The sequence below is a fragment of the Crocodylus siamensis genome, chromosome 1, assembly GCF_052110815.1.
Source record: "Crocodylus siamensis isolate JL-2025a chromosome 1, ASM5211081v1, whole genome shotgun sequence".
In the NCBI taxonomy this organism is placed as follows: domain Eukaryota; kingdom Metazoa; phylum Chordata; order Crocodylia; family Crocodylidae; genus Crocodylus; species Crocodylus siamensis.
In genome coordinates, this window is record NC_143395.1 from 364844002 (window position 1) to 364867430 (window position 23429).

At 40.2% G+C, this 23429-nt stretch overlaps 1 protein-coding gene across 4 annotated transcripts in view; it reads left to right on the top strand.

Annotated features, from left to right (window-relative positions):
- Positions 1 to 23429, top strand: part of LRCH1 (leucine rich repeats and calponin homology domain containing 1) — a 214752-nt gene that overhangs the window by 173546 nt on the left and 17777 nt on the right. For 3 of the 4 annotated variants that reach the window (XM_090025761.1, XM_090025744.1, XM_090025734.1), the window contains 4 exons: positions 7085 to 7194; positions 8840 to 8977; positions 11822 to 11899; positions 21036 to 21293. In XM_090025761.1, the coding sequence (XP_089881887.1) occupies positions 7085 to 7194; positions 8840 to 8977; positions 11822 to 11899; positions 21036 to 21242 (533 nt within the window). In that variant the 3' untranslated portion in view covers positions 21243 to 21293. The remainder of the gene's footprint in view (positions 1 to 7084; positions 7195 to 8839; positions 8978 to 11821; positions 11900 to 21035; positions 21294 to 23429) is intronic. The other variant, XM_090025752.1, reaches the window with a different exon arrangement.

A 23429-nucleotide genomic window follows, 5' to 3' on the forward strand; every position in this document is an offset into this window, starting at 1 on the left:
ATTATACTGTCTTATTAGAACAAGAACAGTGCAGAAAAGCTGAAGCATAGTTAGAACAGTTTCAAATCAGGGAGATTTCAGCCAACTGCAGATATTAGTGTTGTATATACCTTAGAAGTTTCAGGATATAATTTTTTATTAGGTCTCTGGCTTGATCACCACTCCTGATTTATTTAAAAGTTTGCTCTGCAGTCTACCTAAGGTACCTGCTTGGTGCTGTCTACTGTCCTATTCTGACAACACCTTTGTGAGTTAGGGAATTTCTATTTATTGCCATCTTACAAGTGAGGATTTTACATGTTTAGGGTAGGGATTGGTAATGCTTTTTGGTAAGGAGCTGGAATTACTCAGCTTGGGATCTGGTTGCCTCTGCCATTTCTTCCTGCTGCCCAACTGCAGCACAGTGGAAGGAGAGCTCCTTTCCACTGGAACACCCCTCAGGTGCCAACTGTGACCTGGTGTGGGCAGAATGCCTTGCCGCAGAACGCTGTTGAAGCCACAGCTCTGCAGGTCTAATTGAAAGGCTCCAGGGGCTGGAAGTTGCTGACCCCTGGTGCAGAGGATAAGCACTTTGCCTAGGAATTTGAACCCAAGTCTCCCAAGTGCTAGGCTAGTGCCTTAACAATTGGCTTGTCTTTCTGCTTAATGGTATGCAGATATCTCTAGCTATACATCTTTTATATATTAAAGAAATCTGAACTGAATGAATTAGAATAAACTATTATTGACAAGTTTTCATCTTGCCTTGGCTTGTGTTTCTTATTACTTATAGCCTGTTTTGCCACCACAGATATTTGCAGGTATATAAATAATTTTTATATTATTTAATTTACTTGGTACTTGATAAGGCCTTTTTGGCACTTGATGGTACCCGCAAGTAAAGTCTTTGCCACAGTAAAGGCCCTGAATGATGTTACAAATTCATTTCAGGTGCAAAATGACTCCTGCTTAGCAATTGTAGGCACCCAACTGGGAATTAGATAACATTAAATCTGCGCTTTACTGACAGACTAAATACAAGGGTATGAATTTTGGATTACACTAAATATTTTTGCCTATTTAATGTGAAAATCAAGCTAAAAATACATAACAAAATGTTATTAAGACTAACGTTATACCTTTTTTAGCCAGCTTAACTGACAAGAAATGTGGCCAGACAATAGTACTCTGATACTAATATCTGAAGGAAAAGTCTGGCTGAGAGATGCATCAATGGCAGTGATTCTTAGCCAGGGTGATGTGGCATCCTGGTGTGCCTTGCTATCCTTTCAGAGGTGCTGCAGGATGCCATGAAAGCTCTGTTAGGTGTGCAAATGTGATTCGTAAGATTAAACAAGAGATTTCAAATAAGAGTCCATGGTGTTAAAGGCATTCTGACCTGGTGTGATCTTTTTGAGTTCTTGCAACAGGAAAATTGCTCTATTTTTCAGTAGTCAAAAATGAGTGAAAAGTAAGAGCTGTTTGAGAACCACAGATCTATGTGCTGTGGGCTCCCCCTGCAGGAGCAAACGACTAATGCAGAATAATTGCCTACACAGCATTACTGAAACTTCCGAATGAACAAACATTTTGTCTTTTATTTATGAGGTCTAGCAGAAACTTGAGACTGTTTTATTCACTTGTTAATTCAAGTAGCTTGTTTGCTTCCAGAATTGGCTATGCTCATCGTATATGATTCTTTGGTCTTACTCATAAGTGATATTTATTTTCCATAGGTAGATATTTGCTGGTTCTTCACATTTTATGTACAAAATGTAAAATTTTAGGCATCTGACTGTGTTTTGGGGATTGTCATTTATTAACTGCCCCCCCCCCCAAAAAAAAACCCCAGACAGTGATCATATTTATAAATAAATCCTATAGCAGAAGAAAATGTTTCACAAAGATCAAACGTTAGCATTCACTTGAGTCTTCTCTCACAAGACTTGTAACTAAAAGCGCAAAGACGGTAACTTGAGGGTTACCCAGTATGGTACATTCTTTCCTAATCCTGTACTATGTAAGCCCATTACAATATAGAAAGGAGGTTTTGTTTCTTCCTTCATCATCTCAAAAAGAAGATACATACCAAATAAAGCTGATCAACACTCTTATTTATAAGCATTAGTTTAGCAGATCCTGTAAGCAAGGATAAATAGAGCTTGATAGACTGACGACAAGAAACAAGTTCCTCAGGGCTCGGTCCTTGGGCCTGCATTGTTCAACATCTTCATCAGTGACTTGGACAAGGGGGTAAAAAGCACCCTGTTCAAATTTGCTGATGACACTAAGATGGGGGGGATGTGAGTACGTTAGAAGGGAGGAATAGGCTACAATCGGACCTAGACAGGTTACGGTGTTGGGCAGATGAGAATAGGATGGGATTCAACACTAACAAGTGCAAGGTGATGCACCTGGGGAGGAAGCACCAGCACCATACCTACAGGTTGGGGAACTCCCTTCTCGTCAGTGCAGAGGCAGAAAAGGATCTTGGGGGCATCATTGATGCCAAGATGAAATGGGCCAGCAGTGTGGGGATGCAGTCAGGAAGGCCAACCGCACCTTGTCATGCATCCACAGATGCATTTCAAGCAGGTCCAAGGAGGTGATCCTCCCCCTCTATGCGGCACTGGTCAGGCCACAGCTGGAGTACTGGGTCCAGTTCTGGGCACCACACTTCAAGAGGGATGTGGACAATGTGGAGAGGGTCCAGAGGAGGGCCACTCGCATGATCGGGGGCAGCAGGGCAGGCCCTACGAGGAGAGGCTAAGGGACCTGAACCTGTTCAGCCTTCACAAGAGAAGGCTGAGGGGGGATCTAGTGGCCTGTTATGAACTATTCAGAGGGGACCAGCAGTCACTGGGGGAGTCCCTGTTTCCCTGAGCACTACCAGGAGTGACCAGGAATAACAGTCATAAGCTGGCAGAGGATAAATTCAGACTAGACATCAGGAGGCACTACTTCACTATCAGGGTGGCTAGGATCTGGAACTAACTTCCAAGCGAAGTGGTGCTGGCTCCTACCCTGGGGGTCTTTATGACAGGGCTTGACAATCACCTTGCTGGGGTTGTTTGACCCCAGTACTCTTTCCTGCCATGGCAGGGGGTCAGATTTGATGATCTGCTCAGGTCCCTTCCGACCCTACTAACTATGAAACTAAGTTTCCAAGGTAGATGCAGACTAGAATAGAAAACTTAGCCCGGTGGCCATGGTGCTTTGAAACGTTGCTGCTGTTGCAACTGGAATGGAGATGCTAACACAGTTTGTTAGTGTGTATTTTCATGTGTTTCTGTGTAAATATAATATTTGTTTACCAGCCATCTTTCATTTTGTTCTAGAGAGTAAACAGCATAAGCCAAATATTAATTATAGAATTTTAAGTATTGTTTACTCTGTTTTACAATAATATGCTTACTAATTTTGCAGTATAAAATATTGTTGAACACTTATACATGGGATGAGATTTTTATCATTCCTAAAGTATAGTTAGGAACAATTAAAACAAATTAACTTGATATATGGAAACCTAATCTGACTTTGTCTTACTTTGCCGTGTAGATTTTAATGGAAGACATGGCAAAATGTCTCTGCTTGTCCTTGAAAATGGAAGAGCTTACTTTGCTTTACAGTTGAGCTCTTTAAATTGTGTTTTTGGTATTTTTTCCAACTATTGGTCAAATGTTGATTGGTGTTTTTCTGTTTAATGTCTAACAATTTTAGTAAAATATTTCTCAACTCCAGAACGATTTAGATTACTAGAAAACGTCTGAAAAATCTTCTTTAACAAGCTTCCTTTTGTACGTATAGATGATACCTGGTAGTGATATGCATGCATGTGTGTACGCAGGGGGTAGCTTACACAGCAATGGACTATACTATGGAGATATGTTTCTAATCTAAACCTGCAATATTCCTTCTGTGATAAATAATGATTATGTAACATTTGCAACTAAAATAATGTTAGTTAACATTTTTGCCAATGTAGTTGTAAACATTTAGACCAAGAATAACATGATCATTCATGCCACCTTAATTATTAGTTTGGTTTTTTTCCATGTATGTGTCCTGAATGGAATTCTTCTGAATTTTTACACTGGTTATGCTGTAGGACCTGTATAAGGGAATTTGTTAGCAGTTGATGATCTAGCCTGCATACTTCATCAGCATAAGTTCTGCCTGTATCAAACATTAAAGAATTAGGCTTACCCTGATGGTACCCCAGTTGCCCCACCTTCATTATAGTTTCAGAGTTTGTAGGGTCAGAAGGAATCTGAGCAGATCATCAAGTCCGACGCCCTGTCATGGCAGGAAAAAGTACTGGGGTCAAATGACCCCACCAAGGTGTTTGTCTAGCCTCCTCTTAAAGATTCCCAGGGTAGGAGCCAGCACCACTTCGCTTGGAAGTTGGTTCCAGATCCTAGCCGCCCTGACAGTGAAGTAGCGCCTCCTGGTGTCTAGCCTGAACCTACTCTCTGCGATCTTGTGACCATTATTTCTAGTCACTCCTGGTAGTGCTTGGGGGGAACAGAGACTCCCCCAATGACTGCTGGTCCCCTCTGAATAGTTGTAACAGGCCACTAGATCCCCCCTCAGCCTTCTCTTGTGAAGGCTGAACAGGTTCAGGTCCCGTAGCCTCTCCTCATAGGGCCTGCCCTGCTGCCCCCTGTTCATGCGAGTGGCCCTCCTCTGGACCCTCTCCATGTTGTCCACATCCCTCTTGAAGTGTGGCACCCAGAACTGGACTTCAAATCGGCCTTACCAGTGCTGCATAGAGGGGGAGAATCACCTCCCTGGACCTGCTTGAGATGCATCTGTGGATGCATGACAAGGTGCGGTTGGCCTTCTTGACTGCATCCCCACACTGCCAGCCCATATTCATCTTGGCATCAGTGATGACTCCAAGTTCCTTTTCTGCCTCTGCATTGATGAGAAGGGAGTTCCCCAGCCTGTAGGTATGGTGCTGGTGCTTCCTCCCCAGGTGCATCACCTTGCACTTGTCACTGTTGAAATCCATCCTGTTTTCATCCGCCCACCCCTGTAACCTGTCTAGGTCCGATTTGCAGCCTATTCCTCCTGTTTAGCGTGCCCACATCTTAGTGGCATCAGCAGATTTGAACAGGGTGCTATTTACCCCCTTGTCCAAGTCACTGATGAAGATGTTGAACAGTGCAGACTCAAGGACTGAGCCCTGGGGGACCCCGCTACCCACATCCCTCCAGGTCGAAAATGACCCATCCACCACCACTCTCTGGGTGCAGCCCTCCAGCCAGTTAGCGACCCATTTGACTGTAGGTGTCGATGCCACAGTTCCCAAGTTTTTTAATGAGAATGGGGTGAGAGATGGTGTCAACGACATTCCTAAAATCCAGGAAGACTATGTCCACTGCTGCCCCTGCATCCAAGGATTTTGTGACCTGGTCGTAGAAGGCCACCAGGTTGGTCTGACAAGACCTGCCTCTAAATGAACTCATGTTGGTTGCCCCTAAGCATAATCTCCCTTGCTGGCCCCTCATGGACATGTGCCAGAATAATTTTCTCAAAAAGCTTATCAGGATCAAGGTAAGACTAACTGGCGTATAGTTTCCTGGGTCCTCCTTCCTCCCTTTTTTGAAGATGGGAACCATGTTGGCCCTCTTCCAGTTCTCTGGCACCACACCAGAGCACCATGAGTGCTCATAAAATTGTGCTGGGCTCCTGCAGTGACCTCAGCTAATTCCCTCAGTGCTCTGGGGTGAAGATCGTCAGGACCAGCTAATTTAAATATGTCCAGTCCCTCCAGTAGTTCCCTGACTAGATCCTCACTGACCTTTGGCCTGAGTGCACCTCCCCTGGGGCCTGATTATGCTACTACTAACCACTGTTGGCCGTCTCTCTACTTATATTTACACATTTTGGTCTGCTTCCCCCTCTCTGCCTCCTAGTGAACCTAGTGGTCATAGAAGGCCACCCCCTTACTTTCTTCCAGTCTCGGATTAAGGCCTGGCACCATCTTAGCCAACTGTATAATGCAGTGGGTAAGAGGTTGAGCCTGGTGGGAGGTGGCTGTGGACATCTTCAGTTCTAGTACTAGGACCTAACACCTATAGGTATAGAGATGCAAAGGAAATCTTTCATTCAGGAGGGAAAACAGTCCTGAGAGAGGAGGACATGCACTCACATGGAGCAAGCAACTACAGCAAAATATAAGCCCGTGCAAACATTGCACCTAATAACCCATGCTTGCTACTGTGCCATTGGGTTAGATGTCACTGCCAAGATACCCAGGGGCATTGCACAACAAGTAGTGGTTCATTTGGGCTGCTATATCCTTGGAAGTTCAGGTTAAACTTTGCTAGCCATGGCAATGTGTAACCTGTGGTTGCTTAGTATGTGCTTTTTCCCCTCTTAGTGGCTGCAGGCTTGATTGTGCTACAGAGTGGAGCTAACAATGCAGAATCTTTTTGCACAGGCAGTAGAGACTAATGTGTCTAGAACTGGAGGTCTTAGGTTTGACCCCCAGTGTCAGTGATCCCCTACCTACGGTGTTGCATTATATTAAAAGAAGTAATAAAAACAAGATGTCTCGCTCTTTCTAGATTGTCACTTCCCAAAATGTGAACAGGTTCAAAGTCAGTCTGGCAATGGAGGGTACTAACTGTCCACCAGGGCATCTGCAGTCTGCTAAATAAACATGATGGGTGTAGCCATCCAGATATTTATTTGAGAGAGAAACATGCAAAACAGTCACTGGAACAAAATAAAAATGTTCAGAGACTTGATGCCGTTGCTCCAAGGAACTGTGCCTGTGGCTATGGGAAAGGTGAAACAATCCACAGCTTACTGAATAAAGTCATTAAGGGACAAATACTTGCAAAATTTTTCTCCCAAATAGGATTTGGCCATTGATATCCATATAATTAATTCATTGAGGTATGAATTCTGTTAAGAGCATCACCAGGCAACTTTGTGTTTTGTCTGCAACTCTGAATCAAGTTTTCCATCTCTGTACTGAAAGTTTCAGCCTCTATAGACATGATTGTGAGAGTATAGAAATTTTGCTTATTATGAAAATGAATATATCATGAACTGGCTTGTTTTTACTAAATATCTTTTTCTTTAATCGCAGTATTTTTAAGACCACAGAGAAATTTGGAATCAATAGACCCTCAGTTTACAATTCGAAGGAAAATGGAACAGATGAGAGAAGAGAGAGAACTTGTAGAACAACTGCGGGAGGTATGTAACAGTGGTAGGCTGTGACTTCGGTGCCAAAGCATGTGTTTTCTGGCCACCTTTTGGAGATTCACATAGCATTAGGATGAAAGCAGTTGCTGGATGTATTAGCAGGGGAATTCCAAGTAGGAGTAAAAGAAAATGTTACTCCTGCATGCATCATTAGTTTGACACTTACAAGAATCTTGGATCCAGCTCTGATAGCCAAACTTCAGAAAGGATAGTGAAGAGTTTATAAGAATGATTCCGTGTGGATGATGTGCCTTTGTGAGAAATACTAAGCTCAATATTTTTAGTTAATTGAAAAGGAAGTTAAGAAGTGGCATGATGGAGGTGTGGGTTTGTGTTCTGTTTTGCGATTGAGACTAAGTGGTCTTTTGTGTCCTTAAAATCTGTAAACCTCTGCCCCATTTTCACTATCTGTAAAATGGAGATGAAAAATCTAAGGACAATGAGTGAGATTTATTCAGCAGAATTACCCAGTTGTGTGGTGCATCAAAGATTGCACCAGGGGAGCACTTGCTTGGGACTCCCAGCCTTGTATAGTCTCTGAATACCCACTGATGCCAGCCCAGGTGTGGCTTCCAGAGTGAGGTTAGCACTTAGCTCCTTATACCCCTGAGATGTGGGCCTGTGGTCCCTGGTCCTCGCTCAGGGAGTTACCTTCCAGCTTCTGACATGGAAATTACCTCATCAAAGGGAAAATAACTGCACCCCAAAGTCCCCAAAAAGCAAAACAGACTGTTCCTTTTCAACAGTCATTTATTGAGCAACTGCAGTACAGAAAGCAGAGTCCTTGCCCCCTCCAAAGGGTTAAGCCAATAATCTGTCTCCAGTCCAGACTACACAGTCTAAGAGCACCGCAAAGTTATTTTGACTTTACTTTGCCTTCTCTTGGGACTTCCAGCTTTTCACTTTGTTCCATCCATTTGCCCCATCCTTATCTGTGCCCTTGATGCCTCTTCGTGTCACCTCCAATGGATATTTACCAACCCCATCTGAAGGCTACTCAGTTGTTACTGGAAGGGCATCACTTCTCCATAAGGGAAGGCAGCTTTGGTTTCTTCAGTCTGTCTTAAATTCTTTCCACCTGTACTAGCTATTTAAGGAAACTGGACGTTGAACATTTTTACAACACAAACACATTTAAACCAGCAATTTTACAACAAAGACATGGTTTGTCACTGGGTGTTAAAATAGTTCTGTTATATCTATTAAGAAGTAAACAGTACACCCACCAAAGTAGTGGTAAGAGACCATTTTCACATTAGCATTGATTTAATAGTGCAAAATCACTGTTTTAACAGTATTATTCAGTGGCTGGCAACATAGGTCTGGCCAATGAAGAGCTGTGATCCAGGCTGTGGTGGTGGAATGGGGACAATCAGTAGCATGTGGCAACAGGAGTCAGCCACCAGTTAACATAGTGGATAATATAGAAGAGGAGTGTAGGCATTTTTTAAGCCATAGTATGAATGAGAAAATATCAGTAGTTTTGGCAAAGCAAGACTTAGGTGGTCACTTTAGGTTTTAATTGGGAAAAGGCACATGAGGACTGTAATGCAGCTTATGAATATTTGCTTTGGATTTTTTGTCCATTCAATCTAATTTGGTATAAAAGTGGTGACTTGCTTGTTCTCCTTTACAGAATATTGAAACAAGACTAAAGATCTGTTTGCCTGAAGACTTGGGATCTGCTCTTATGGATGGGGTGGTTCTCTGTCATTTAGTCAATCACGTTCGTCCTCGATCTGTAGGAAGTATCCATGTACCTTCACCAGCAGTAGTAAGTCAGCAATTTTTAAAACATGAAGTTGATGATTTATCAAACAATATTCAAATATCCATTAAAGTACACTAACCATTATGTTATGAATAAGCTGGTCTGTAGCAAGTTGAAGTGTATGTATTAATTGTCTAAACAACTGATATGTTTAACGTAATTCAGATTTTTTTCCCTCCTTTTTTGAGCTGCAAGGAAATATCTTTTGACAAGACTTTTGTTCCAGACAATACTTCCCTTAAATTTAGCCCCCACACTTAGAATCATAGAAAAATTGTTTTGGAAAGGACCACAGGAGGTCATCTAGTCCAACCCCCCTCCTCAAAGCAGGACCATCCCCAACTAGATCATCCCAGCCAGGGCTTTATCAAGGAAGGCCTAAAAAACCTCCAAGAATGGAGATTCCACCACTTCTCTAGGTAACCCATTTCAGTGCTTCATCACCCTCCTAGTAAGACAATTTCTCCTAATATTCAGCTTAAACTTCCCTTGCTGCATTTGAAATTATTGTTCCTTGTTCTGTCATCTGCCACTACAGAGAACAGTCTAGCTCCATTGTCTTTTGAACCCCTGTTCAGGTAGTTGAAGGCTGCTATTAAATCCCCCTCAATCTTCTCTTCTCCAGACTAAATAAGTCCAGTTTCCTCAGCCTCTTGTCGTAAGTCATGTGCCCAAGCCCCTTCACCATTTTTATTGTCCTTCACTGGACTCTCCAACTTGTCTGCATCCTTTCTGTAGTTGGGGGCCCAAAACTAAACACAGTACTCCAGATGTGGATTCACCAGTGTAGGGTCGAGGGGAAGAATTAATTACTTCCCTCAATCTGCTGGCAAGGCTCCTACTAATGCAGCCCATTATGCTGTTAACCTTCTTGGCAACCAAGGGCACACTATTATTGACTCATATCCAGCTTATTGTCCACTGTAACCCCCAGGTCTTTTTTGTGGATGTGCTGCTTAGCCAGTTGGTCCCAATCCTGTAGCAGTACATGGGACTGTTCCATCCTAAATGCAGGACTTTGCACTTGTCCTTGTTGAACCTCATGAGATTTCTTTTAGCCCAATCCTCCAATTTCTCTATTTCACTTTGAATCTTAGCCTTACCCTCCAGTGTACTTCCGCTAGCTTGATGGCATCCAAAAACTTGCAGAGGGTGTGCTATGCCATTTTCCAGCTTGTTACTGAAGATATTGAACAAAACTGGCCCTAGGACCAACTCCTGGGGCACTCCACTTGATTCTGGTCACCAGCTAGCCATAGAGCCATTGATCACTACCCATTGGGCCTGACGATACAGTCAATTTTCTGTCCACCTTACAGTCCATTCATCCAACCCATACTTCCTTAACTTCCTTGCAAGAGGCCTCACTAATTTTTCCTGTCATAGCTTTCAATATGATTAGTAACATGCTGCATGTAATACATATGGCAAAGATATTGAATAGCAATGCTATTAACATTAACAATGTATTGATTTATCAGTCCCATCTAGCAACACATACATTTTCTGCTAAATGTGGCAATTCTTCCTTTTTTGTTGCAGATAGAATACAAGAGAAATATGCTCTTGTTCTGTAATTTTGGGGTCCTCAGAGGCAATGACCTACTCGCAGGGATCTGATTACAATAGTGATGCTCAAACCTTTGGGCCCTATGGGCCAGATGATGCCCTGCATACCAGGATCAGGCCTGGGGCCCAGTCCTGCCCCCTCCTTACTGCACACACTGGTATTGGGTTCTAGGGTCCTGGTGCCACCCCCACATGCTAGGATTGAGCCCCAGCACCACCCCTTCCTGCCTCCAAATGCTGGGAGTGGGCTTTGGGGGCCACCCCCTCCTGCCGTACATGCTGGGATTGGGCTCCAGCACTGGCTTTCTGTCCCCCATTCAGCCCCAGGAACTTGGTACCACCCTCTCCCAACCTACCACACAAGAATTAGGCCATGAGGTACCACCCCCTCCCAACCTACCACACAAGAATTGCCCCTGCCCAGCCCTGCATACTGGGATCAGGCACCCATTCCAATGAACAGGGCCCATGGCTTCCAGTGGTTCTGGAAATTTGGCAGTGAGGGAGTGGTGCCACACTTCCCCTGATGCCAAATTTCTGGACCTGTGGGGAGCCTTGTGGGCTGGATAACTCGGGTCTGTAGGCTAGGAATTGAGTACCCATGGACTATAGCACAGATTGTCAACCAGGCGTACACATACCCCTGAGGATACTTGAGAAAGCCATAGGGGGTACGTGCAGGCAGGTGGGGATTGAGCTCTGTCTTGCAGCATCCTGGACAGGTGCCACCCACCCAGCCGGACGCAGGGAGTGGGGGAAGATCATATGCAGCATCTGCTGTCACTCCATGTTCACCCCCCACCCCCACTTGGCATCCGGTCATGCTCCACCCCCTGCCACTCAGTGTCTGACCACATGTACTCCCCTCACCCCACTCAGCGTCCAACTGCTGGGGGTACACTGACCCAAAAAGGTTGAAAACCCTTGGATTAAGGACATCAAAGAATTCTTATACTATTTCTAAAAACAAAATTTTTTTCCAATGTATTTTCTTGATTTTTTTTTTCTTTGTGGTTTGTTTGTTTTATTGTGTTGTTTTTTACAGAAGACTTTGGCTTCCATTGTCAAAACACTTCTGTTTCCATTTTCTACTGTCACGTTTTATTCTAAAGAAGTTTTCTACATTTTATAAATACAGTATATGTTTTCAGGAAAAAAATAACATGTGGCATTGGCAGTAGACGGGTTATGTCATAAACAGAGTTTTCTATTGACTACTGTATATCACTGGATTCTTTCATATTAATCTAGGGATTTGTTGTTTTTTTCTATTGACAGCCTAAACTCAGCATGGCAAAATGCAGGAGAAATGTAGAAAACTTTCTGGATGCATGTAGGAAACTGGGAATACCAGAGGTAATTTTTAATTAAGTCCATTCCTAGGTGAAATGCACTAAAAAGCATATATCAGCTATTACTTTATAGCTGAAGGATATTTACTTTTTATAGATGCTAAAATTATTCACATATATATTATAAAATATTACAGAATTACTTTTACACTCTGTTTTGCAGTGCTTTTGTATGTACTTAAAATTTAAAGCATACAGGTAGTTCCATAGAAGTATTCATGCAAGATATTTGTAAGCCTGTAGACGTACTTATAGGCATCAGTGTTTAAATTAAGCATATACTCAAGAACACTGCAGGATTAGGGTCAAATTCCTCTCATGATTGGAGAGCTCATTAGCAGATTGCTAAATTTCATGAATTGGTGAACTCTCAGCAACAAAAGCAAGTGGTATCACAAAACTGTTAGTAGTAGTAATAGTACGTCTTGTATTGTACTTAGCTTGAGTAGTCCTCAAAGCACTTAAAAACATGCCATTCTCTCTTTCAGTAAGGAGATATGGGTGTCTTAGTATTGCAGTATTCCCAATACTTCATTGTATGTATAGGGAACAACTGGACAATACAACAAATAGGTAATGTTAAGAAAAATTGGCAAGGTTTTTACAGTAAAAACTGTTATGCTTGGTTCCTTTAGCTTTTAAGCCTCATTTATTTTAATACATTAATACTTTGTATTAAATTATTAGATACTTTTACATTTTGTAAAACTAACTGGTAGTAACAAGCCCTCATCCCAGCAGTCTATTTTTGCTGTGATTTAAGGAGAGGAAGTCATTCTCTCTGTGAATTAATGGGATGTGCACAACTGAGATTCTATTGCGATGGTAAAATAAAGGCATAGTGTTTTTTAAACCTGTGAAAGATAAAATGTGATGAATATAATCATCATAATTACACTCTGATAATTCTGTATTATCCAATTTAATTACTGCCAATTTACGTTAGTGCAGTTTAGAATCTTTCCCAGATTCTGAAAACATTTTTACAAAAGTATAGGAAAATTTATGTCAAACAGTTCATCTTCAGCATGAGGTATCATAGACAAGATTTCAGTGCAGTAAAATATAAAACTACAGATGTGGAAACTGCATATTAGTATTTTCATCATGCTGTTGATGACATTTCACAGTATAATTAAGGGTCGCTTTATTTTTAAGTTCTGCTTTTATTGAATATAAAATCAAGACTTTGGTTTTAAACTCAGGAATGAACCTAATGCAAATATTTCAAATCTGTCCTTTTACTAAATATGAAAAAAAACCAAACATTTTTCTACTCTTTATTTGAAGGACTGCAAAACCAATGATATGTTGTCTCTTTCAGTTTGGAAGAGGTTGTGGGGAGGGTCATTTTTAACTACAGTGAATTGCTGTTAACATCATGAATTGCAACATTCTTTATCCCATTATATTGTTTCTCTATTCTTAAATGATTAACATTGGCCAGCTATCACTGTTTGTTAATGTTTACTGTATGATAAGTTGCTCACAAAATGTTAATGCAGGATATTAGAAAGGTTCCATGTTGTAAATTATCATTTTCAAGTTCAAAACATGTCTTCCTAAAGTAAGGATCCATATAGATAGAGTCTAAACCTAGTGTGCATGGAACATGTACCGAAGTTTGTTGATCTTCACACCTCAAAGTATACTCAGCACTAGAATACAGGTCTCAGGTGCTTGGAAGCAGCCTTTTGGAGAAAGGGAGAGGTAGTGACCACTTTTTTTACCTTCCCCACTAATATATCCTTTATTTATTTTTTCAAAAGGGGGTGGGGTGAAATTAAATGTCATAGGAAAATTTCTGAGGAAAATTGTGTTAATATGAGTACCACAGTAGTACCCTGCAGTACCACATTACTATATGATGGCATAGGATGAGATGATCTCTTCATTTTGAATTTCCTTGCTTAAATTGCTGTAAACTTATTTGGCAATAACTATTTATGTTTCAGTATTTTGAGAACCAGAGGGTGGGAGGTTGAATTTACTTCTTTTTCTTTCAGCTGTCAATGAAATGTGTAACTTTCTCTTCTAATATCGTAAACTTTTCATGCATTTTTAAACTATTTGATTAACTGCTTATTTATTTCAAGTCTGCATTGAGGTTTAAACAAAGGGTCAAAGATTAAACTTAAATAAAAGAATGTTATCTTCCACTGAGGAAAAAGTTCATTTACATAGATACCAAGGGAATTATTTAAGGTTTCTACTTTGAGAGATTTTTTTGGAAATCTCTGTCCTTTGAGAATTCAAGTTTACTAGACGTGTGTGCCAATTGGCAAACTGAGATGCTTTGTGAAAATGCATTGTTTTGGAGCTTAGATGAGAGGAAGTGTTTGGAATGTGCTGTGCTTGAGAAAGAGAACCATGTATGTTGGAAACTCGGTGTTTAGTGAAAGCCAGATATGTATGTGTGTGTGGGAAGCAAGCAGAAGGCACGTAGTCAGGTAAACGAAAAATGTCTAGGAGCAGTAGGTTACAAAAATATCAATAAAAAATTATCTGCCTCTTGATCATTCTTACCTCGCCTGACTGCCTCAGGAGAATCCGGTTTGAGGAATGGAGTAAACTGGAGAGAAGTTCTGCAGTGAAACTGCCCCTTGTTATGGGTGTGCGATGCATTCCAATTTTAGATTGTACTTCCTGCCGTTATTTCTTGTTACACTTATCTCCACATCCTGAAGAATATTTGTTGATCCAATTTCATATCCTTACAAAGTCTGAATAGTTTTTTTAATATTTTTTTATCACTCTATGGTCTCAGCTAACTACAGTTGTAACAGGGATAGAGGAATATACAGGTTCTTCAAAAAATCCATAGAATCAGGACAGTATCCTGTCATATGTAGCTATATACAGATCATGGCATTTGAAAATAAGAAAACACATGTATAAGGGAAGCCTATCTTAAATCTATCTGCTAACATGACTGATCTTGTGCTTCAAGTACTTCCACCACTAAACGTTCATTTTTAGGAGGCAATGGACCAGCATGGTCCAGGAAGAGCTCCTGTTTTAAGTATAGAAGGTGCATTAATCAATGGTTGTATTATGTTTTGAATGCCATTGGGTTCTTAAAGTGCCTGTCGCTAATCCTTCAGAGAAAACTAAACAGCAAGGTTCTTTCTGGGTCTTGTAGGCTCTCAGAAACGTCATTACAACAGGGAAAGAGATTTGTGTACAATTTTTTGTTTCTGACATTTGGAATGAAACATGCTATTCACAAGAGGTCAGACCTCTGTCAGGCCAGTTGGGCTTCGTTTTACAAGACACAATCTGTATTTTTTTGCAGTCAGAGAAGTGGTGGATAAACACCTGAAGGATTGTAGAAGGAAGGAGTCTATTCACAGTACTTGTTAGTAAATAGGTAATGGCATGTAGGCTTTCACTTGCATGAAAACTGCTAAATAATGATTCATTTTGTGCTGCCAGTTGAACAGTGCCAGTTCTCAGCATCTCCTGTCATAAACATTTTCCATATTGAACCTTATGGCCGCATCCAGACGAGTGGTATGGTATGCCACACGTGGCATGTGCAGGCGTTCCTTGGACTGCTACTTCGCAGCTTTGGGGAGGTGGCGAACCCTGGGAGATCCCAGGGTCAAAAAACCCACACCAGAAGAAAGCGGGCTGGTGCACATGGCGGCAGCACATGCCACTCAAAACCAGAGCCTTGCTAGCTGGAGTCATGCTCTGGCTGCTGGCCAGGCTTCCTGCCACAGCTGCAGGCCTAAGAGGCCCCCACAACCCCAAGGAAGGCTGTCGGGGCCAGCACAGTCGCTGGTCCCAGCCTCTCCTGTTCCACCCGGGTTAACCTGTGGTGTGCCAAAGCACATGTGGCATGGAAGTTCCCCACTTTGTGCCGCTGCTGCTTTTCCCCAGGGAAACAAACGTCCGTGCTTGTCTGGATGCACCCTATATAAGCGTTGCAGTAAGTGGCAGTTGACTTCTGAGTGAGTAACAGTAAGATGGTTGCATGGGGGAATTTGTTCTTTTAAGCAGTTTTATCTGAGATACTTGGACTGTGTTTTGAATCACCAGGCAGACCAGTTACCCACCCCCTCTTGCCTAATAGTACCTGAGCTTTTTTTTTCCTCCCCATGTCTTCAACTCTAGTGAAGCTCCTAACAGCTTTGTATCATCAACAGAACCAGTCCCTATAGTGACAAAGTGCCAAGTGCCCATGGTAAATGCAGGATACAGGTTGGTGAGAGTATCAGTTCTAATGCATTTTGACTCTTCCTACTGGCATTGCAGGGGTAAAACTGGGAACCAGGTTGTTAATTTCATAAACGCATATGGGTCTGAGACTTTGTTGTCTTGACCTCTGTTATACTTTCCTAGGACCATCTGCAATATTTGTCTCCAGTCAGTAATAGTACTTGTTCTGTGGGTTGCCCAACTTTATTAGCAACTTTTTAAATTAAAAGACATAATTGGCTCACTGTTAATTCATATTTCTGGAAATATGATGCTGTCACTTGCATTACTACTTTACAGCATAGCAGTATCACATCACGTTTAAACCTTCAACTCAGCATGCTAGTGCACTGTCTAGGCTCCCCTTTTGGCAGCTCTTGCACTTAGTAAATCATACCATAGGGAGGCCTTTCTAATGTTATTCCAGTCATGTTAGCAGATGCCTCTGAAGGAAAAATACATTGCTGTAATGGTCAGCTGAATGTTTACTTGTAAGAAGGAAGTCAAAATCATTAAGTTAGGCTGGTTTTTGCACAGAACGGAGCTTTCAGTTTAGGAACAGCGTTGCTTCCAGTTTAGTGCTGGTGCTAAGGCAATATATGCTCCCTGAATTTGGTGACTGGTGTTCAGAAACATATACTGTAGAATAAAGATGTAAACATGTAGGGTGATTTGGAGGACGACCTTTTCACAAGGGGTTAGGTCCCAGAGAAAAAGATCATCCAGATAGTTTGCTGAAGTTTTCTAGCAAAAGCAGGGTATACGGTATTTTCAGTGTAGGAAGACAGTCCATCTTTGTACACTGGCACACACTTGCCTTTTTGCTTTCAAATTTACTTCAATATTAATATCTATGAACACATTGTTGAGATACTTAAGCATCTGTTCGCATGATTTAAGCATCTGGCATCAGATGTCAGATTAGATGGCTGCTTCCAGGACAGAGAAACCAAAGTTTTTTCTTTAACACAAAATATTATTCAGAGGTCTGGATATATGATTATGTCAGTTCATAAGCTGCCACATGTTTGTTCCTTTGAATTTCTTTCATAAATATGATCCAAGATGTAAACTCTCTTTAGGAGTAATGTTGCTTTGTTTTCTTTAGAGTCATTTTGACTTCAGACATAATCTTCAAAATGTTAGTGAGTATAAACCCAGGCAGCAATGCCTAAAACAGCTGAAAACTGTAGTTCTGAGACTAGTACAAATTGCCCTTATTGATTTCAGTGTAGTGTTAATTTTGACACCCAGTAAAAATAAATTAATTATTTCACAGTTGATCATTTTAGCAGAATCCTCAAACTTTGTATTTTGCTATCATTGATAGATGCATCTAATAGACCAGTGTGGTGGAGTTTGTTGTTAAGATTTTCTTCTGGTGGGGAATGGGGAATTTGATCCTTGTCTCAAATATAGTCACCTATTTAAGCTCAGATGCACAAAGGAGTTGGTAAGAGGTTGCTTTTTTTTACTCAAAACAAGTTACTGGTGCTGGTTAGAGTTAACAAAAGTTTTTATTGCTGTTATGTGCAAGCTCCATATCTATGGAAGACTGTATGTACAATTACGTTATACCTTTTTACCCAAAAATCAAATCAATTTAACAGAGTATCAGCCAAAAATCAGTGAAAAGCTAGGAATGGTTAATGGTAGTATGGGAACTCACAAGTAAAACTAAAAGCACACTTTTTCTTTCTGTTCATGTATGTACATTTGTTTCACTTACAGTTGTGCTTTTTTCATTTATCTTTGATATTTTTTAAAGTAGAAAAATAAGATTGCTGAAGGAAGGAATGTAGAAACCATCATGCCAGTGCAGCATTATAGTTTTTAGTTATAAAAACAGTCAACAATGAAAATGCAGTGCTTCTAGAATGGGGTCTTCATTGCACGACCACAAACAATTCTGTGTTTGTGAGAATGTAACAAGTAAGAACGTAGCAAAAATAGCAACCTATTAGCTGGAGTAAGGTAAGAAGTTCTTGCTTGCTGGATGTCACTTGTTAGTTGTTTTCATTCCTACATTGCTCTCTCTATCCCAGTTAATGCACTATTTTGCCACTTAGCCCTAACCCATTTGCACAACCAGTTACCTTACCAGAGTTTGTCCTGAGGCTTCCATGGACTTGCAGTAAATTTTATCAGGTATGAATTTCTCCCACTGTGTTAAGCAGTACATACCGTTTGGCCTGTGGTATATTTCAAGAGGTTAAGCCCTAACTCTCAGATGCCTTATAATGTGCACACAAAGTCCTGTGCACTTTGGTAGAATCCTGAGTACTTACCCTTGAGATTTTATTCTTAGGTGTCAAAAATTATGAGCTTGGTTTTCAAAACTATAAATCTGATTTGTTTGTGCAAGTATTGCTGATGCATGCACAATAGAAGCAGTCTGAGCATGCCAGACACGCAATGTTTACACTTAAAACCCTCTACTGTATATGTTTATTCTGCATGTGCAGCTTTGGCAGCTGCATGATCCATTTAGGCATGCAGCTTCAGACACTTTTTAAAAAAGCTGATGATAAATGGGTCAAAAGGTATGCTTAACTCTTCAGTTGTGACTAATAACAGCGTACGTACTCTTTAATGAGGAAGGCAGAGTATTTCAACCTGATGCTTCTTCTATAATGTATCTTTATGCTGAGTTTTGTTTTAGCACTTTAATTTCACAGTGTCTGTAAAATGCTGGTTATGTAAATCAGAATGCCTTAGTTACCAAAAAGCAATGGAATATTCTATCCCCAGTTCCATTACAGAAGCAATAGAGAGACACATATAGTATAATCCTTTTTACTTAGTACAAGCAGGTAAAAATGGAATAGCATGCTTTGAAATATTTGCTAATTTGAGAAATATGTGCTTTTGTTCTGCAAATGCTTCACTACCACAGAGTGTATGCAAATATGCAAAACAGTCAGATGGTCTTTAGGCTTTTTCTAATCTCACTGGTTAAAATGCTGCCTGGCAGTTCTTGTAGAATACTCCTTTTGCATGCTTCTGCTTCTCCTACATGCTTTGGCTTCTGTGCCTGGATTCTTCTCCTTTTGCTAATGGCTGGTCAGCAGATTCCTTGCTCCCTGTAAAGTTAGACCTGGTGCCAGCTGCTTTGTTCTTCACTAACTGAAATTATTTGTGCCTGCAGTTTGCTCTGATGATATCTGTCTCAAATTAGAGAGAAAATGGTCTAATATTAATAAGTGAACCTAAGTTTAGATTCGGAACATCTCAGGCTTTCATTATTGTGTATAATTTTATCAGGTATTAAATTTATCTTATTTCATTACAGAGTTTTGATTAGATGTATTAGTGTCTTCAGATGTATTAGTGTCTTCAGTAAAAGTATATACGTTTCATTTCTGCTAGTCAATGAGGGGTTTTTTTAGTAGTTTGTGGGCTCTAAATTAGTTTTGTGGAAGCAATTTTATAATTAAAAAGTTTCTGAACTTTATTACCAGTATATGTTCTCAATCTAATGCTTTAAGTCAAAATTTTAAACAAAGCTTATTTTGCTTTTAAATTATGCGTGTTTTCCTCTATTTTTAATCATAATTCAGGTGTTTCTTTGAGATTTATATAATTATTGAATATAAAGTGTGCAGCCCCCCTGGAAAAAGTGAGTAGGGGAAACTGGTACCACCACAGCTAATGAGATCTTTTCCCCACTATCGCATTTCATGACTTGTGTGAAAAAACATACGCCTTTTACATCCTTCTACTCCAGTTAAATCCAAAACCAACACTGCCAAGAAAAGAGAATTCTCTTCCTTCTTGTACATCAGCAACACAGTTGCTACTACTTTGTTGTTCACATTACAGACATCAGTTGTTCTTCATACTTTCAAAAGATCAATGACATATTTTTAAACTACATTTTGAAGATTCGTAGTAATAAAATTGGACATCTAAACATTTTCATTTTTAATCCCAGACATTCATTTCCTTTAATATCCAAGTACACTTGAACAAAACAGTTTATTAAGGACCAGTTTGAAATATTCTTTTGAAATGGGGATTTGTCTTTCCTACTGTCTGTGCTTACTGTGTCTTTTTCCAAAAAATATTCTTATGTGTATATAGACTGGCTGAGTTGGAAATTGATAGTGAGGTTACATGGGCAGGAGAGATTTGACTTAAGATACAAGTCAAGACACATTATGCAGGTCTTTCAAATTTTAAAGTTATCAGAGTGCTACTTGGTTTTGATTTTGCTTAATGATAACATATCGTATCTGCCTCATGATAATTGCTTGGTGCAGTTTGCTTTGATGCTTGTATTCCAAACAAAATTGTTCCCCAAATCATTAATAGCTTCCAAAATATATGTAATGATAGGATGGATATGTTCATACAGTATATTGTTTTAAATTTTAGAACATTTAATAGGAAATTTGGTTGTCCAACTGCTTATCTTAGAAATGTCCTTAAAATTAATATTTATGCTTTTAAGTGATAGTTTTTTTAAATTTCCAACCAGGGCATTGTCCAACAGAAATTATTTGATCACCAGATTTTATGGTGTTTACAGTATTAGGTGAATAATTTTACATCTATTTCTAATGGTTTCTTTTTCTAGTATTTTTTCTTCAGCTTTCAGTACCATGGTTTGTCTGAGTTGCTAACAGATCTGACTTGTTCTTTGCTTTCGCAAAATCTGAATCCTATAATTAGTCCCATTAAAATATTTGTTTAACGGTTTGCAGGATTGAGTGCTTAGCTTGTGTCCCATATTTCTGTTACCATTTTAATATTGTACCCTAGTTTAACTATTTAGAAGAAACAAAGGAGTGTTTCTTGCTTCATTTAATCTGTTCCTACATATTTATACTAGTAACAGAATATTATGATACTTTATTTATCAAACACTTTATAGTTTTGTATTTTTAATTTTATGCACTGTTTTTTTCTGTTCTAATGGCTGCCCTTCGGGATAGGCTGACCTCTGCTCTCCGTATGACATCCTGCAGTCGGATATTCGTCACATTCGAAAGACTGTTGACACTCTGCTGGCCCTCGGGGAGAAACCCCCACAATCAACTTCTACCTTTCGCTCCTGGGATCTAATAGGCTTTTGTCTTTTCCACATACTTTTTGTAGTCTTGATGTATATAACTTATCACTGGAATGCGCTAACAGCATAACCTGTTCGCATGTGCACACAAACTTTCTGCTATATCTGTGACACATTACAGGTACTTTAATTTCCTTCCTTTATCTTGCAAACTTCCATCCCCTGTAACCTTTCTTGAATCTCTTAAATAGAGAAGGTAGAATTTTTAACTGATGGTACAAGACACGTCTTCCTAACCTCAGGCCAGTCTTAAATGCCTATGTGTATCCTGTTTTCACAGCTTGTTGCATCCAGGCTTCCTGGGTTACACACAGAGTATGGAGATGCAGTAAATTGCATCTATACCCTTTTGGGCTGTGAACTCATTACTTCATACAAACTAAGCAGTATTGAACCTATCCAGTATCTGCATGTGAGAAACTGTGGAAAATCCAGCTAGTGAAGGAAATGATGTTGGCAGTTCAGTGAAAGGCAGCATTATGCTAGTCAGTCCCAAATTTGCAGCATGTATTATATTAAGAATGATACTTGTTAGAAATGCCATCTTTCAAAAGATGAATTAAAAGCCAGGGCCCTTACAACCATTAAAAATCCATAGCGCTTTTTGCAAGGGCCTATGTTCTGGTCAAATTGTGGTTCATGGTAATTATACTTTCATTTCCTAAATTTTTCTTTCACTTTCCATTAGTTATAGTTATCTTACCTTTGTACTTTTGTACAGAACTGTGCAGTGTTGCTGTGTACTTTTAAATACTTTTTCATGTTCTACCCAAGCACTGGCTATAATGCTGAACTGGGTAAAATGAGCCCCAAATTTGTAAGGGTCTTTAGGACTTTTCAGAAATGAAGGTAATAGAGACTGCAAAGTGCAGTAAATAGGGCATCATAGTGGGAGTTGGCATATCTGTGTCTGCCATTAGTTGTGTGTGTGTGTGTGTGTGTGTGTGTGTGTGTGTGTGTGTGTGTGTGTAATGTTAAGTAAGTCACACCACTCGTGTGATTGTCCTCCATTATAGAAATTATAGTAAGTATATAATTATAATTTATACATTCAGTTATATTTATTCATTTACATACGTCATAGGGAAGTAGGTTTGGAAGGGACCTCATGCAACCATCTAGTCCAGCTCCCCGGCTCAAGGCAAGATCATCCCTGACCACACCAGTCCAGCCAACATGTGATAAGTAGGGAACTCTGGAATTAACACAGGAAGTGTGCTGCATGGCAGCTCCTTTAATCTTGTAGAAGTCCACCCCCCCAACAACCCCCACTGACTGGCAGAGGGTTCCTGCTGCTCACCTCTGATCAGTGGGCAGGAGAAAACCATGGTTTTAAATATGCCACTTTTTGCCCCCTGCTGCTGATTGGTGGAGGGGCCCCAGCAGCCTTGCCATTTGCTGCTGACCAGATGGAAAGCAAAAATCGTTGTATATTTCAAACTGCGGTTTTTGCCTCCCAGCCGTTGGGGTGAGCAGTGAGGCTAACAAGGCCCCTCCACCAATCAGCAGCAGGGAACATGTGGGGGACACAGCGAGATTAAAGGAGCTGCTGCATAACATGCTTCCAGCGCAAATTCCACTGGTCCCTAGTAGTAAGATGTTAATAATACATATCAAATTAGTCTGTTCAAGACAGCCAGTGCCCTGGATATATAATAAACATACTCATTTCTTTCTGGAATTTCCCACAAAATTCAAATAACAAAATACCTTCCAGATAAAAATTTGAAGGTAAAGAGTAGAATCTTAAATAAAGCTCCCTTTATCTGTTTATTAAAAATAGAACAGCATATACCGCAACCCACTATTTTACCTTTTTCATCAAGTTAAGGGCTTGTCTTCCTAAGGAAGTTACCGCAAAGTAGAGTACGAATCTACAAAAGTGTATTTATCTGATTTGTATTTACTGTGAATGTTAAGAGTATCCACATTGGGAACAAGTGCAGAGTAATTGTTGTGTTGTAAATTCATATCCTAGTTTACTTTGCAGGATCTTTTATTTCTAGCCGAGTCCTAAATGATATCACATAAAATGATTTAAGGACTCCTTAAATGTGCAATATGATATGCCTGAAGCTTGATTTGGAAAAAAAGTCCTCTTCAGACTGCAAATTTTATTTTATATATATTATATATTGCACATTTTATATATATATATATATTCCCCCCCAAAAAAAGAAAACTTTGATTTACAGCTGAAAGTGTTGCTACCTAAAATAACATTTTGTTGATGATTGGAACAAGATTTCCTTCCTTA